Genomic DNA, 17,092 nt, shown 5'->3' with positions numbered 1-17,092 from the left:
ATTTGCACAGATGGATTCCATGTGTTGGTGAATGGTTAATATAATTTACACCTGGATGACATACTAAGCAGGCCTGTGACGTGTATGTATGTGTGTGTGTGTGTGTGTGTGTGTGTCTGTCTGCGTAGATGCTGTGTTTGTGTGCGCGAGTCCAAGTGCTCCAGCAGGCCTGGAGTGTGTGATCAGTGGCAGTAATATCCTCCTGGCTGTTTGAACCAGGCCTCTCTATCACTTCCAGGAACACGATTAGAGGAAGGCCGAGGAGGAGCATTCTCGGGCTCACTCTGACATGACTTAGTGCGCTCAGCGCAAGCTGTTGAACACTTTACAACACAGCTGACTCATGTTGATGAGGCGACGCCAAAGAAACGTGCGTCACAGCGAGTTGTACGCACAAAAAGTACGGCTTGTTATTTTTTGTAGGATTTGTTAATAATCTAGTGTAAAAGTGGAATTTTAAACAGTGTGCTCCGATGTTTAGAAGACGGTCACTCGTGCTGTGGTGGTTTGGTGGTTTGAGCCCTGTGTTGTTCAGGTCAGAGGGCAAAGGTGAAGAGTCAGGCTGTCTAGGTCACATCCCCTCGGCTTCTCCTCATAACGGCCACATGTGCGTTCACGGACCTCAATAACACACCTTTACAATTGATAACTGATAACCCCAGCGTGGTCCATTAAAGAGCCGAGCCAAGGTTTAATACCTTTTGGAGCAACAGCTGGAGTCAGCGCTTACGCAGCACTTGCTCATGCACTGCAGGTGTGTGTGTGTGTGTGTGTGTGTGTGTGTGTGTGTGTGTGTGTGTGTGTGTGTGTGTGTGTGTGTGTGTGTGTGTGTGTGTGTGTGTGTGTGTGTGTGTGTGTGTGTGTGTGTGTGTGTGTGTGTGTGTGTGTGTGTGTGTGTGTGTGTGTGTGTAACAGGGCAGGGTATCGTTCAAAAAATGTTGTTACCAATACATTGACTTCGAAACCCGGATCCTGAACAATGCTTTTTTCGATACCAATTTTATAAAATCCATTTTAACTAAGAGAAATTACAACATTACACATTAGGGCACACATCTTTTTAGAAGTGTTTTAGCTCCTACTCCGGGAGCCAGCTCTGTGCGTAACGTAGAATGTTTCCTGGTGTCTCTACGGCGTGTAACGTTAGACAGCCAATCAAGAGCATTATTAGAACTTGGTAGAAGCATGCTGCATGCCTATTGGCTCACTGACGCTGATGAGATTTACTCATTTAGGTATTGAAATTTGGTATTGAATGATACTCGATACTATGGAGGCAATTTGGTCGGTGCCTAAAAGGTATCAAATTGGGGACCCAGCCCTAGTGTACAACCCTCTCTCTCTCCCTCTCCCTCTCCCTCCACCTCCTCTTTTGTTTGGTTTTTGGCTGTAATAACAAGCTTCGGCCTCGCTGCACCGGTCCCTCGAAGCGTCAGAAAGGGGAGATTGTTGCCAGCTACTGAGCTCCTGGTCTCCCAGGCCAAAAGGTCACCGGTTCAAATCCCACTTAAGTCGCACCATTGACGTATGCCATCTGTCATGGCCGGCAGCGGGTCCTAATAAAGACTCTCTAATTGGGAAGGGATGACATGCGGGCTCACTGATCTGAGGCAGCCAGAGAGTATCATTGAAGGTGACGGAAAGCCTGGTAGTCCTCTTGTCAGCCGAAGAAGCGGCCATTTGTTGACGGCTGAGCTCATATCACACACTCGGACACGCGCATAGTGATGGCTGACAGGCGTGTTGTTTCGCTCTCAAAGTAGAGTCATTCTGAACATTCATTCGAGGGCTCTTGATTGGCCAAAGGTGTGTTGGCATCTACTGCAATTGTTTTTGTAGTTTTTTTTTATTTTTTTAATTCCAGAAAGGAGTTTAATGGCCACACATAGAACCAGTCTCACTTTTTATTACGACTAGCACTTTTATAGAAGTCAGGTGCACAATTTGGGTTCAGTACAAGAACCGTTGTTCATGTGTCGACAAACACTTTCTCCCTCAGTTCTGTGGCCAAGGCAAGTCCATCGAATAGAGTCATTTTTCATTAACCTTTTGCTTCTTTTGTTGTAGAAAATCAAGCCAGTATGAGCAGATCCTGAAAGAAGCGTCTTTTAGGTTGCTTTTATTAAGATCCATCAACATTTAACACTCCAATCTTTTGGACAAATCCTTGTAAAATCTAAATACGACTGCCGTACTGGGAATATTAGCGGAAGATTGTAGACATTCATACTTATTCTTTTGTTTATGGAACAGAAATATATAACTGAAAATTGGCAAATTGAGGATGCACCTTCCACAGGAGAATTGGACAAGCAAATTAAAGAAAGTAGACTGGAACTATGGACATAACGTTTGAAAAGAAAAAAAGGCACCCACTTATTAGACATAATGTCTGTCCCATGAAAGAAACAAAATAAATCCATCTACTGGCTTTCATTTCTTTTGGCTCTTTTTGTTGTTGTTTTTGCTAGTTTTTGTCTAATTTCTGCAGCTGTAGTTGTAAGACCATTTTTGCAAACTGGGTGGAGAGTTTGAGAAAAGGTGAAAGGGTCGGGTGCATGCAGGTGTTCTAAAAACAACGGTAAGTGAGTTATTGAAGTTTGCCCGCTGATTTAACCCATGAATCAACACCGTCAGCAGTGATTCACAGCTCATGGAGGCAATAAATGAACGTACTTTGCAGCAAATTGCATTTTGTCATAACTGAGTCAAATCTGAACACACAGACATGATATTGTCAGATTCACTGGGACTTATACTTTCTGAGGATATCATATCTCATGAATAAACATCAATAAATCTGCTTATAAATCATCCGCAAGAATCATCACATTCTTAGGTTTACTTCAGTATCAAAGTAACCCAGCAGACACATTTAGAGACTAGCTGGTGAACATAGTGGAGAATTTAGCAGCTCCACTATTCATTCAGGAGTGGGTGGAGACCAAAAACAGAGCTAAAACAGAGAGAATACTGGACTTAGATTCATCAGGTGCACAAAAACTTGACTGATGAATTTATTAAATAAAGGTATTTCAGGTTTTTGAGGCTTTCTAGTTATTGCCTTTCTGCCAGCAGCACTTAATAGTTGTGGCCTTATAATTCAATCTGAAAAGATTCACCCTCGTCTCCTTGAGCCGAGCACAGTTTGTAGCTCAGCTCTTTGTCTGTGAAGAATAAAAGTGAAATTCCTCAGGAGAAACAAGAGGGAATTTTCTGAGTGTCTGTTTCTGTGCCTCCCCTTACACATACACAAAAAGGAGGAAAGAAAACATCACAAGCAACAGTTGGTTACTCTGAGTTAGGAAACACAGCCACTGACAAGCAGCCAGTTAAATGAGACAATAGGGAAGGTGACTCTGGCTGGCTGTGTGCGCTTGCTGCCTGCGTGCCCCGATGATTGGTTAATTGGATCAAGTTGTGCGCCGTGTGTGAATGGCTTAGCGTGTGTCTGCGTGCATGTGGGAGCGAAGACTTACAGCACTCGGGGTCACAGAGGAAAGATGGCCCTCATTTGCCTTGTTGAATCTCAGTCTTCATTGGCCAAATTTGCTCCTGCGTAACTCGTAACACGTTTTCTGTTGCAGTGTTCGGCGCATTGCGGCCTGGGGCAGCAGATGAGGACTGTGCAGTGTCTGTCTTACACCGGGCAGCCGTCTAACGAGTGCGCAGACTCCCTCCGGCCCACCACCATGCAGCAGTGTGAGAGCAAGTGTGACGCCACCCCCATCTCCAATGGCGATGGTAAGATGACGAAACGTAAGACACACATCTGACTCTGCCATCACATTTTAATAGCGCTGGCTCGGCGAGCTGTCACCTTGCCTTTTTTTTTTTTTTTTTCATCACGAAAGAAAATGCGTGCTCAGCAGACGGACGGTTTCTATTCAAAAACTGCAGTTCCTTTAAATCATATGCGAAGGCAGATGGTTTATGTGAATACCTATTGCGCTGCACGTGCATTGCTTTCACACAAAGCCCCAATTGAAAAGGTTATAAACTGTCTCTATCTTCATCGTCACTGTTCTACTATGACCTAAACACGCTTGGATGACACACTCCTCTACACTTTGCCAGCTACATTAATCTTTTCAGTGAGGTTGGATCATGGTCAAAGCGAAACAGCTCAACCCCTCCATATACACTTACACATGATGGATGGTTATTCAGATGCATAGAGAAGGGCCTTTCGATTAGCCTGAATGGAAAACGTGAGCAGCGTTTACAGGCTGGCTAATGGGATTAGCTGTAGGCTAATTGTTCCTTTACGGACAGCAGTGAGGCAATGTCTCGTTTCATTTGGCTCTGCAGAGGCAGGGGCCAAAGCCTAATAAGGGAAGACACTCTGATCGTGATAAGGCATTCAGAGCACTGCCTGTCCAGCATCCAGCAAGCAGTTTGTGTGTGTGTGTGTGTGTGTGTGTGTGTGTGTGTGTGTGTGCGTGCGCATTTTAGGGATGGCAGGAAGCCCAGTTAGTGAACAGGGCCAGGATCTGTCTCAGCTTCAGGCTCTGCGTCCAAGTATAGTTTGATTCTGTTGAGGCCTGAGGGAGATGCACCAGCCCTCGTATAGCAGGTTAGCCCCAGTTTGTGCCTCTCGTGTATGCTGTGAGTTACAGCGCTAAGCATCCGATTCTCTGAAGAAAAATAAATATACCTGGCGGTATTTGAAAAACCCAGAAGGTTTTTTTTAAAAGCACTTACCACTGCTCTGAAGGTACCCTTAAAGACTAACCATCTGGGTGAGAAAATATTACATTTGTTGCACAAAAAATATATTTCCTAATCAAGTTAGCAGATTTGGTGGGTTCCTCAAAAAAGGCGCCTTAGAAGGGCGTCTGGGTAGCTTACCTGGTAGAGCCCGCGCCCATATATAGAGGTTTACTCCTTGACACAGCGGCCGCGGGTTTGACTCCGACCTGCTGCCCTTTGCTGCATTTCATCCCCCCCCGCCCTCTCTCTCTCCTTTCATGTCTTCAGCTGTCCTATAAGAATAAAGGGCCTACAATGCCCAGAAAAGAAAAATGGCCTTAGAAGGTATTAAAATAGTCACAAAAGTCTTAAATATTTTCTCTTGCCTGATGCAGGCAGTAATGTTAGTTCTTAGATGTTTATGTATCTGATTGCAGGCTGTCAGGAGATATATATATTATATTATATTAAAGACCTACAAACTAAAAGAGGGTGCACAGTAGGCACAGGAGGCTGTTTAATCCTGTTTTATTCAGCACCATAAGACCACTGTCACTACTGCTAGCTACAGTAGCAAGGAAGCTCATCAACTCACAATGGGCACGTGTTCATTTTAGCAAAAACCTACACAAACTTAAGCCTTTTTAATTGGTTAAGCTATCCATCCATTTTACATTGCTTATCTGGGTCCAGGTCGAGTTAATTTCGTTAATTATATCATTAAGGAAGTATTTTTTTTTTTACTGCTGTGAAGTACTGAAAAAATACCACCCCAGCTGGTTTTCATTTTGGATGTCATGCTTGTGAAACAGGTATTGAATTGCATTCTGTGTGGTGTTAAAAAAAGAGCCTAAAAAGTCTTAGATTTAACTTAGCGAACCGGCAAAAACACTGCACTAATACAACTGATAATGAAATTGTATATTCTTATTCACATGGAAAACATACATGTCATTTCCAGTTATCCAATTTGAATTAGGAAAAAGAGTTGCAATTTGGGACTTTTTTTTTTTTTATTCTTGCAACAGACAGAATATTTTTTTCATCCAGATGGTTAAAGAGTGTTTGAGGGGTCTTAAAATACTTTCAGTACAACAGTGAGCTAAGTGTTGTTACACGACATTCTGGGCTTTTTAAAAATTGCCAGAAAATAGGACGCTGCGAGCTGAATGTAATGGAAACACATGGAAGCTGGAAGCTGGAAGCTGGTCACCTCTTAAAAGGAGAGTCATCCTCATGAAGAAAAAAAAAAACCAACATAAAACATTACAAATGTTACTCAGGAAGCTAATTTAAAAATGTATAACAATTCTTCACTCTTAGACCCAGCCCTCTTCTTTCTCTCTGCAGAGTGCAAAGATGTAAACAAAGTGGCCTACTGCCCGCTGGTACTGAAGTTCAAGTTCTGCAGCCGTGCGTACTTCAGACAGATGTGCTGCAAGACCTGCCAGGGGCACTGACCCTTGGAGCACGAAAGCGAGACGTAGCGAGAGGAAAAGGCAAGACAGATGGAGGGAGGCTGATACGGCACTGACAGGGAGAGAAAAAGAAAACAAGGCTGACTGAAAAAAAACAACCTCTGGACCCGTGGAAGGCAGACGAAGAGAGATCAGCGCGAGAGAACGAGACGGAAGGATTTCCCCCGTTTATCACACCGGGTCCTCTGGCCCTCCATCGCGGTGGAATCCAAACCACTGCTCAGCCCGTAACGCTGACACAAACTTTTAAAATTTCACTTCTGTGAAGTGGAACTTGGCAGATTATTCGTTGGAGATGTTATTTTTATTATAATAATAATTATTGATATCATTGTTAGTCTTCTTTTTGTTTTATGAATCCAAAGTGCTGGACACATCGCTCGCAGAGGATGTTACCCACCCCCGGAGACGGACAGACGGAGGGGAGGACTCCTCAGTGACGGGGAGGGGAGGGAAGGGGGGGGGGGCGGGCGGGTGGAAGGGGGACTCCTGTTTTTTTGGGACGACTGTGATGGTGCTGTTGGCAGGCAGACTTTTGGCTTCAGTGCACTTTTTTGTTTAAATACTTTGCCAATTTACTCGCTCAGATATGACGGAGAAACCCCATCAGTGTACTGTATATTTATTGTACAATTCCAAACAGAGCTGAGATATTGTCCTCTGATCGTGTTTGTGTCAGATAGTAGCCTACTGTCGTGGAAGGGAATGTAATGTGATCTCTGTGCTGGAATGAAACTATTACATACTGTAACATACGTTAAACCCTTATATACTGTAAGGATTTGTATATTATATATATATGATGTTAATCCAGGACCAGAAAATACCACGTGGTTATAGGAGGATCGTTAAAAATCACCTTTTCTTTCCCCAGACGGGTGCCTTAGTTCCTACCACTTCAGCAAAAGCTCGCCACGAGAGTCAGTCATTAGTCCTAAGTAGCGTTAAATATATTGTGAGACGGTGCCTGGGCCACATGGAACACTTTTACCAAACTGGCCTTTACCAAACAGTTCAGTTCACTATTGAAGGATTCATTTTGAAGGACCATATTCTGTGAAGCAGCTTGTTCATTGGAATCACAGTGCAGTCATTATTTCTTACTTTTTTTTTTTTTTTTTGGCTGGGTGATTATTTAATCAAAAGCTGTCATGGTTTCAGCGCTGATAAAGAGTTAAAGGAATAGTTCGACATTCGCTTTCTTGCCGAGAGTTACACGAGAAGATTGATACCAGTCACTTTCACAGCTGTACTGCAAATATGGAGCTTTATCAAGGAGGTGGTTAGCGTAGCTTAGCTTAGCTTAGCTTAGATTGGAAACAGGGGAAACAGCTAGTCTTGCTCTGTGCAAGCGTAAAAACAGCCTTGACCAACTGCCACTTTGCTCGTTTGAATGAATGAATGAATGCGGAAGTTGCAATACCCCATGTGGCCACTAAGCCAAAATTGCTTCGCAGCTCCGTTCCTGGAGCTTGGCCCAGCCAAGAAATTGCCCCAGCACGTAACGCCGTTTTTGTAAGAATTAAATATACAAGGTAAAACAAGTTTATTTGTATATTTCAGGGTTGCCCTCTACTTTCTTTATGCTAAGCTAAGCTGTAGTTTTATGTTTAGTGTACAAACATGAGATTGGTATTGATCTTTTCAGCTATTTTTCAGCAAGAAAATAAGTATGCATATTCCTTTAAACTTTAAACAACTATTCCTTTAAGTAAGTGACCAGCGCTAAATATACACACACATCACATTTGTTTCAGATATTTTTGCCAGACCACGTATTTGGGCTTCACACACTGCTGCAGATAAAGTTACCCCCTCGTCCTCTTTCCCTTTCCTTTCATCATCTTTGTCCCTCAGTGAAAAGACAAAAACAACTCAATGGTGCTTTTCCCCTCTTGTACTTTATTTTTTTTTTATTTCCATGGAGTACTGTGTTTACCTCTTCTTTTCCTCCCGCTCTGCTCCGAGGGTTACAGCCTTCCCAGGCTTTTGGTGCTATCAAGTGGGTGCTTCCATTCATCCCTCCAGTGTGCTTAAAGTGGAGGCTGGATCCAAACAATATGAAATAATATCCTTTACAATATCTCTGTTGGTAAATGCTGGTCATGTTATGTTTTGTTTGTATCTGTTTATACCTCACACTGGGAATTTTCATTGTTAACCGTGTATTGTTGTTTGTGCTACCAACAAAATGGACACTCACCCGGTTGTAACGGACTTAACCCAGGTGACATTCCTGCTGGTGTAGGGGTTGTGAAAGAGAACGTCTCCATCACACACTTGTTATGGAGGTACAGTGGGAGTCTTTAGAAATCTGAAAGGACAGGAGTTTGACAGGAGTTTGCAAGAATCTCATCGAAGCTGTTAACAACTCATTTCTAATTTTGCTGCTGCTACTTTTTTTTTTCGTAGCCACCTTCAGTATGACAATGTCGGGCAGATTTGATCGGTTACCAAACCTTGAATGAGGCCGTTTGGAAAGGACAGTGGATGCTGAGAAGCATTTGAAATCAATTTAAACTGCTTGGACCAACTCATCAACTGGCTGTGGGATACGGAGCCTCCAGAAAAAGAAAAGTGAAATCACTCAAACTGGTACTCATTGCTGTGAACTTGGATGTTTGAATGTCACATTGCTCATACCTGTACCTAAAGTGCAAGAGAAATGAAAAGCATCGTGATTAGTTGCGTATATTTTATATTCAGTATTAATGTTGGTACACTGTTACTAATTTTTTTTTTTTCAAATGTAAATTATATGCTAATTTATTGCGTTGTCTCACTTGTACATTTATTTCACTGCATGCAAACTGAACTTTAGCATAGTGAAAAAAAATGCAGTGATGCAGCCCTTCACCAGACCCTTTTTTTTTTTTTTTTTTTTTTTTTTTTTTTTAAAGTAGATACAATAAAAAGAGCAGCTTTTAAAGAGACTCTGTTAGTGGATTCATTTTTTTTCCCCCTTCCTTGTCAAAACACATCAAAACATGACTGTGCAACATTTCTAGCAGTGTACACAAGAGCAAAAAGCTCAGCATACACTGAGGATCAAATGAGAAGTGGTGGTTGCCAGGGTGGATGCTCCGTTCTCACAGGCTTTAAGAGATATATATACTCTTGTCCTTTCACTCAACTCTTGGAAAGCACCCACAGCACGGGGATACTCGTTACCACCGCTGAAGAAATCCATTCATTCGCTGCCTCAGTTTAGGGTGACCGGATCGGAGAAGGAGGGCAACGTTTGTAAAACCTTTTTGTCTTTATCTACCTAACTCTGACACACCGGCCGCATCATCATCGGAGATTCAAACGTAATAAACGTCAGCTGCTCTAAGAGAGCGGCGTCAAGCACCTTTCTGAACTGTCCCAGCTCTGTTGCCATAGCTTTGGTATGGCACTCTCCTTCCTCTCATCCTGGCCTCAAGTGTCTGGATTCACTCTTTGGGAACCGTGAGGTTTCCACTCTCCTTGGTAATTAATTCCAAATAAACAGTAACTAGCCCACTTGGCTGGGAAACGCGGCCGTCTCCTTCTAATCCACAGTATCCAATTACAGAGGGAGACAGATGGCCTGTTTGGTCTAATGTAACCAGTTTAGAATACCTGTACGTCTGGCCCAGCTTCTGTCTCCCGCGCTGCCCGTCTGCAAGGGTCTGTGATTACATTAGTCTTGACCAAACAGAGCGGAGGGCGACGAGAAGAGGAAAAAAAAAAGATAAGGTGATGGAGTTCATGTGCAGATGACCCAGCAGCCCTGACGTGGTAACTTCACACCAAACATTTACCCACGATCATGTGCGCACATGCGTCGACGATAGCTCATTGTAGATTGAACATACAAACGAAAGATTTTTCTTTATACGTAAGCCGTTCACTGGATACTGTGCGTGCACACACGGCCAAGGGGCCTCCTGATGATGATGATGATGATGATGATGATGATGATGGTGATGATACAATTAAAGTAAGATTGAGTTCAAGACAACACGTCATGCAGCTTTATTGGTTTTTATCTTTGAAATGCAAGTATTGGAAGTATTTTCTTGGTTTCAGCACTGTTTGTCTGAGGCCTGGTCACATTTGAAAGTCGTACGGCGTTATTAATAAGCATATGTTTGCTAAATATTTCGCTTTAGAAGCTGGGTGACGTAGTGGCTATGCTGCTGTAGCTGACGAGCTAACCGCCAACTCGTATTCAAGAGCGAAAATAAAGATCTCCAAGTTAACAACCTTGCTAACGGTCAGTTAGCAATCTCGTTAACTTAGCTCCAGTTTCCAATGGAAAAATAAGGTCACACAAGTTTATTCAAAAGACATACTGGTAACATCAACTCCTCCCTCATCACTGTTTGCAAACCTTTCCTCTTTTGCGGAACAGTTTTTACTCTGACAGAGGAGGGTTCATTTAAGTGAAGGTGCAACACAGCTATGATAGCTTCCTCCAATTTGTGCTCTCCGTCCACTCAAAGGTCAGCACTGCGAAGACAGGTCGCTATTGGGCAACGGTGCAAATTCAAAGTTCACCCGGAAAATGTGCGCAGATTCATTTCCCCTCGGAGAGCAAATCCACTTCCAACGATGGCAACGTAAATTCGACAGTAAGTTTCACAGTAAGACACCGTCAGCATGACTCTTTACAACCAATTCAGGACTGCAGAAAAGTACTGTTTAACTCTCTTCTCTGCTTCTCTTCATAGTCGTCAGATTCATCTACCAACCCTTATAGAACTGGCTCAGGTTTGCCTTGCACCAGCTCTTAGTTATGCTGTTATAGTTTTAGACTGCTGGGGGACTTCCTTCCTTTTACACACTGAGCTCCTTTCCCCTCTCTCTTTCCATCTGTGTGCATCCATGTCCCAGAAATGCATGCTACTAACCTAGCTCTGGGGAGCTTATTCCCAAAATTATTTTTTGTCGCCCAGCAGTTTTCCTTGGATTAGGGTGGCCCCTAAATCCTGGTTGCAGCTATCGCCGTGGTCCTGCTCCGCGCCCTGCTATGCCCCACTATGCCCCACTATGCCCCACTACACCCTGCTACGCTCTGCAGTGCACTGCTACGCCATGAACTACTACAACTACTATTTCTAGTCATAGATCCATTATCTTTAATGTGACTATTATTGCCACTGTTCATCACACCCCCAACCGGCACCGTCAGACACCGCCTACCAAGAGCCTGGGTCTGTCCCAGGTTTCTTCCTAAAGGTGTAGACACATATAGCCGACGGCCGACCGTTGACAGAAAACCCCGTCGATATGATCAGTTGCGTCCCCGAGGTCCAAAAAACGGCCACAGAACAGACCAAAAAGACGAGAGGAGACGAGACGTAATACGTCTCTATAACAGCAGGCGGCGCTAATCTGTAATGTGGCCCAAGAAATGAAAACCGGCAGCTGATTGGACGAACGCGTCACATGGGTTTGTTTTCTCGGGAAATTCAGACCTGGACTGTCATGGCGGCCGTTCAGAATACGATCTCATATTGTACTAAAATAGTTCACTGAAACATGTTTCTGAAAACATTTGAAGAGAGAAATAGGCCGTGATGCAGTTGCTGAATCTGTCTTCATTTCAGATCAACAAAGGTCAGTTTAAAAGATTTTCATCAGATTTTGAGAGACTCTAGTCCCCTCATTCCGCTCGTCATTTCCGGGTGAGTCCCGACGGCCCTGCCGCCGACCGAACATGTCAGGTCGGCCAAAATGAACGCCGACAGCCCCCCAGACGGACGACGGCACGGGACACACCGAACAGATTTGAGTCACTGACCTCGCCAGACTGTCCCACGGCCGATAATCAGCCTGATGTGTTCTGGCCTTAAAAGGAAGTTTTTCCTCGCCATTGTCGCAATAAATGGGGGAAATTACTGGAATTGTTGGGTCTTTGTAAATTATAGAGTGTGGTCTAGACCTACTCTATCTGTAAAGTGTCTTGAGATAACTGTTATGATTTGATACTATAAATAAAATTGAATTGAATTGAATCTTATTCCTGTATGTTGACTTTATTAGTCGAGGGGATAATATTAGTCTCCCTGACACGTCTCATGTGCATTTGACTGAATAAGTGACGCAGTGATTTCCCAGCACACAGAGCTCACGGGCTGCTTATGATAAGAGGTGTAGAGATGATTGGGAACAGATTTCTCCTCTTCTCTGGGATTCTGCACTTCAAATGTAAACTACTGACAGTGACAGAAGCCATTGCCGTTGGATTATCAGCAATTAAATATTCCTCATAAGTTTCATGACAAAACAAAGGTGTGCAAGATGCGCCCTCGAAGTACTAACATGAGGATATAGGAATAGTTAAGACATTTTGAGAAGTATGCATGTTCACTTTCTTGCTGAGAAATAGATGAGAAGATCGATACCACGCTCGTGTTTGTACACCAAACATAAAACTACAGCCAGAAGATGGTTAGCTTAGCTCAGCATAAAGAAAGGAGAGAAGAAGTTGCATGAAAAAATAAAGGTGTGCAAAGTTGCGCCACATTATTAAAGTACTAACATAAGGATGCACAAAAACATTCACAAAATGTTAACATGCTCAAAAACATGTAAAAATCAGCGTTCTGTCTGTCAAACTTCAAGATTTGTTCAGCCACATTTATTTAATTCTCTCGGGGGGTAATCGCCGGCCCCAAAAGACCTGTGGCATTGCTCTTGGCTGGGGTCCTGAAGACATTTCTGTTGTATTCATTCGGAGGTGTGAGGATTAGCAAAGGGACGAACAACATATCTCTCTCAGGGTTCATCATTCTTAATCAAAGTTGCTGTGGTACCGCGGTGTCGTCGATGAGTGCTTGAAGCGTTTCCGACACTCCTCCATTTGAACACAGAGCAGCAGGACAAATAGCCCCAGATGGTGTTGGTGGAAACAGTGCATGCACGGACCGGGGGGCGGTGGGGTCTGACAAGAAGGAATGCTGGCCAAAAGGTCACGGCTCCAGCACCTGCTATCTACTGGGCTCTGTTTGGGCTCAGTGCTGTTAAGCCTCGCTGCTCTTTCCCACAGCTGAGGCCCAGATTGAACTTCCATGGACGAGATCAAAGCGGTGGAGACGCAACAGCCACCCTGTCACATATACCGGGAGGATGTTTTTTTTTCTTTCACACCTTTAAACATGTTAAGAGAAGTGTTTCAGCTGCGCACCGTGGCCTCTTTCAAAGCTGTTTTCCTCCAGTGTCAAGAGCTCCACACTTTTCTTATCAGCTGTGAAGCAAACACAAACATATATATTATTTTGGGCATTTCAACAGGACACTGTTCCTCAGTGAGCTCTCCTAACGGCCCTGTCACATCAGAAAGTGGCACATTGAAATCGCTTGGCATAATTACCCAAAAGTAAATTCTGCTTATAAAAAATTAGCAAATGGGGGGGGGCCTGGTAGCTCTCCTGGTTGAGCGTGCGCCCCATGTACTAAGGCTCAGTCTTTGCTGCAGCTGCCCAGGTTTGAGTCCAACCTGCGGTCCTTTGTTGCATGTCGTCCCCACTATCTCTATCCCCTGTCCTGGCTTCATCTGTCCTATCAAAAAAGAAGCCCAACAATCTTTAAAAATAGAGCAAATGTGCTTCTCCATGAGAAAATCCACCAATCGTGATGATCCACACAAAATGAATTGAATATGGGAGTGCCCTGGTGGCAACCTAAACCTTTGCTGCAAATTGTTGCTCACCACCCCAAAGTCAGGGTCACAGATCAGTCTTTAATCTGTAAAGGCAGGATTGTCCATCCATCCATCTTCAAACAAAGACGTTTGTATGAAGGGTTGTGTGTGAATGGCCACACTCAAGGGCAAGGTGAAAGCCTGTTATCACAGAGAGGGGCAAAACTTAATGGGGAATAATGGACAATTTCAGACATTCTCTCCTTGAAGACATTCTTGGTATTGCACTCGGATGGAAGTTAGCCTGGGAAAACAAACTTCCGGCAAATTTGAGATTTTCTCTGCAAGTCAGCCTGGCCAAGAGCCCATTCAAGCCCATTTTCAATTTCCCCAAATCGAGGCATCAATCACAAACGTTGGGTCCCATAGCGCAGCGACGGCAAGCAGCTTTTTGTTTACATTCAACATGATGACCACCGAAGCGCAGCAACCCGTTGATGCCGCTGTTGCTGCTACGTCACCCGGATCGTTGGTCTGATTGGTTGAAGGACTATCCAATTGCGCCCAGAGGCATTTGAGCGGCGTCTGTTGGTGACACCCCTTTGGAAATGGGTCTGGTATCAACCAGGCTAAATGGAAGTAGTTGAAAGAATGACATTTTTTAAATCCTGCCTACTTTATCATCTCCACACGCCCGGCCAATCGCTGCGTGAAGTGGGCACACTTGTCAAAAATACAGGAGGGAGTTTCAAGCATACTGAGGCCTTAACTCTTCCGGCTCCATACTGTATGTGCAGCAGTTCAGCAGGTAGCTGGGTCACCTTTAAGGGATTTGTTCCTATACTGTCCTCTGTCAGCAGGATAGACAGCAGATAAATGGATTAAGTGTATACAAAATCAATAGCCAATCACTTAGGCCAATGGAGTAAAGCCAAGAGCCTTTGCTTGGTTGTGGATGAGGCTGAATAATGTTGTGTGTGTATGTGAGTGTCATGATTTGGGTAGATGGTGCTCTTGAATAGCACGCTCTCTGTACAGCATACTTAAGGACATCCTCTCTCTGGAGAACATTATGAAATCCATCAAGAATGAATTATGTTGTGATTCAGCCTCTTCTGCTCCAACCGCCCACGACTTATAAATGACAGCAAGCTAATGAGGACAAATGATAATGGGGGTGTAGTCGTAGTACAGAGAGCTACAAGGCTCATGGTTATTACTCCGTTCAGTTACACTGTAATGCTGCTTCTGTCTCAGTTTCATAGCCTACGTGTCCTTCACTCTCGACAAGGAAACGGTGAATCTTTGTATAAGACACGGGCGCACCGAGGACATCCAGCGGAGGCATACTGAAGGTTTGACAGCAACCTTGATGGTCCGGTGTTATATGAACCCTCTTTAAGATCTATTCTTTTTGTAGCTTGGAACTGTAATTATGTTCTGATGTAACAATGTTTTATGGAGGAATAAATCCTCCTATTTCAAAGTGTCTTAGTTGTCCTTAATGTCATCCCTCCGCGCTCTCATTACAATGAAAAAGTGGCTTGGACAAAATTATCTGCTTGCAAGCAATTTTATTAATTGATTAGAGATTCATCAATCAAATGTCCTATTTCAGGAGTAGGTCAATTGATAGAGTTGTCCTTGTCTTTAAGATATTAAAATAGCACAGTCACTACAACAATTACCACTCTGCTTTAAAGTCACATTGTAATAAAAAAACTGCCTTTACCTTTTGTAAGCCAACTCTCTATACGGTGTCTCTTTGGAAATGATTCTGTTAAAAGGACAAAAAAACACATACAGTATCCCTACTCAGCTGGCCTGTGCCCTGGGGTGGTATCTTTGAAGTACATTGTCTAGAGTGGGATTGTGTTAGCCTGGATGCCAGCCGAACTTAGCCCCGCCCACAACATTTGAGGTCGGGAAGATCGGTCTGGACTTGATCCGTTGTGGAGCAACTATGCTCGAACCAGAGCTGTTCGGACCAATCAAATTGTCAGGGCGGGCTTTATACGATGATGGACAAGATGATCAACATTAACGTAATCAATCACAGTCACCAAAGAGCGCTTGGGTTGAATTAGTTTACAACAAAGATGGCTGCCATCGCGTCTGTTATAGAAGATATCGACAGCGCATTAATTTTAAAAGAGGAACAGAGAACCGCGATCACGTATGTATACACATCGCCACAACCGTTCGCACGACTCTGCCTTTGCTCTGTCGAAGCTTGCCTTTGACTTGCAGCTTCTGTGATGTCTGTCTCCGTGGCTCTGATTGGTTGTAGGTTTATCCAATTGAGTGCAGAGGCATTTTCTTTCCTGGTTTGGTTGAAACACGCCCCATAATCACAGCTTAATGGAGCAGTATGACGACGTCAGGCTAGGACTGTGTCTGAACTGGTTCAAATGTTTCTGACTTTGCCTAAGGATCAGGTCAACAATCCAGTCAAGACCTCAAGTGTTGTCTAGTTTTAGAAAGCAGAATATGTCGGCACTTCAGTTCAGAAAATACCTGGAATTATTAGTTGAATTTAAAGTGCCCATATTATGAAAAAATCACTCTTTCTGGGATTGGGGGTGTTATTTTGTGTCTCTGCCACACGCATACAAACTTGAAAAAAACAAACTGCTGTTTTGAGTGAGATACGGGTTTCTGAATGTATCCTGCCTTCAGTCTCCGGGTGAGCTGCTCAAAATCGGCAGGGCCATGTACAGTACGTCATCGGCCGAAACATTTGGTGTACCACATCAGCTAGCTGCTAGAGCCCAATAGTCAGGGCCTGATTTAGGCTTTTGTTTTGTTTAATATTTGTTTACTATGATAATTTAAATAGTTTGTACTTAGTTTCTTTGTTGTTTTTGTTATTTTTGATATATTTTGTAATAATTCATCCATGCACTACCGCACTTTCCCCATCAATGGGGGAGAAATAAAACAAAGCACCCGGTGAAGAACTCCTGAGTCCATGTCTCCTCCTTCCACCATGGGGCTAAACCTTACACATCTCATCAAAATTCAATATTATACTTAACTCTTTCTCTGATAATCTCTCACAATGTGGAATAAATTCACCCAGAGCTTAAATGGAAATACGGAGGTTGGATAACAACTGCCTTCCATGTAACTCAATGCTAAATATTCTTTCAGTTTAAGGTGAAGTATAAGTGAGGTTTTCTTTTTTGAATTTGACCTTGGTCTTAGTTGTAGTCCTGGGCTTAATTTATTGTTTAGTTTCCTTCTGTGTGAGGAGAAATAGCATTCATTCCTGATCAGTCCTGTCCAATTGCTGTGGTATTGGAAATTT

At 43.5% G+C, this 17,092-nt stretch overlaps 1 protein-coding gene across 1 annotated transcript in view; it reads left to right on the top strand.

Annotated features, from left to right (window-relative positions):
• The window catches only part of adamts6 (ADAM metallopeptidase with thrombospondin type 1 motif, 6), a 65,563-nt gene extending 58,962 nt beyond the window's left edge, over positions 1-6,601 (top strand). The window contains exons 24-25 of the mRNA XM_028602616.1: positions 3,588-3,744; positions 6,043-6,601. Coding sequence (XP_028458417.1) covers positions 3,588-3,744; positions 6,043-6,152 — 267 coding nt within the window. The 3' untranslated portion in view covers positions 6,153-6,601. The remainder of the gene's footprint in view (positions 1-3,587; positions 3,745-6,042) is intronic.
• Positions 6,602-17,092: the final 10,491 nt, after the last annotated feature.

This window comes from Perca flavescens, chromosome 16 (genome assembly GCF_004354835.1).
Source record: "Perca flavescens isolate YP-PL-M2 chromosome 16, PFLA_1.0, whole genome shotgun sequence".
NCBI classification, from domain to species: domain Eukaryota; kingdom Metazoa; phylum Chordata; class Actinopteri; order Perciformes; family Percidae; genus Perca; species Perca flavescens.
The sequence above is the reverse complement of the archived record's forward strand: the minus strand, read 5'-3'. Positions and strand labels throughout refer to the sequence as shown.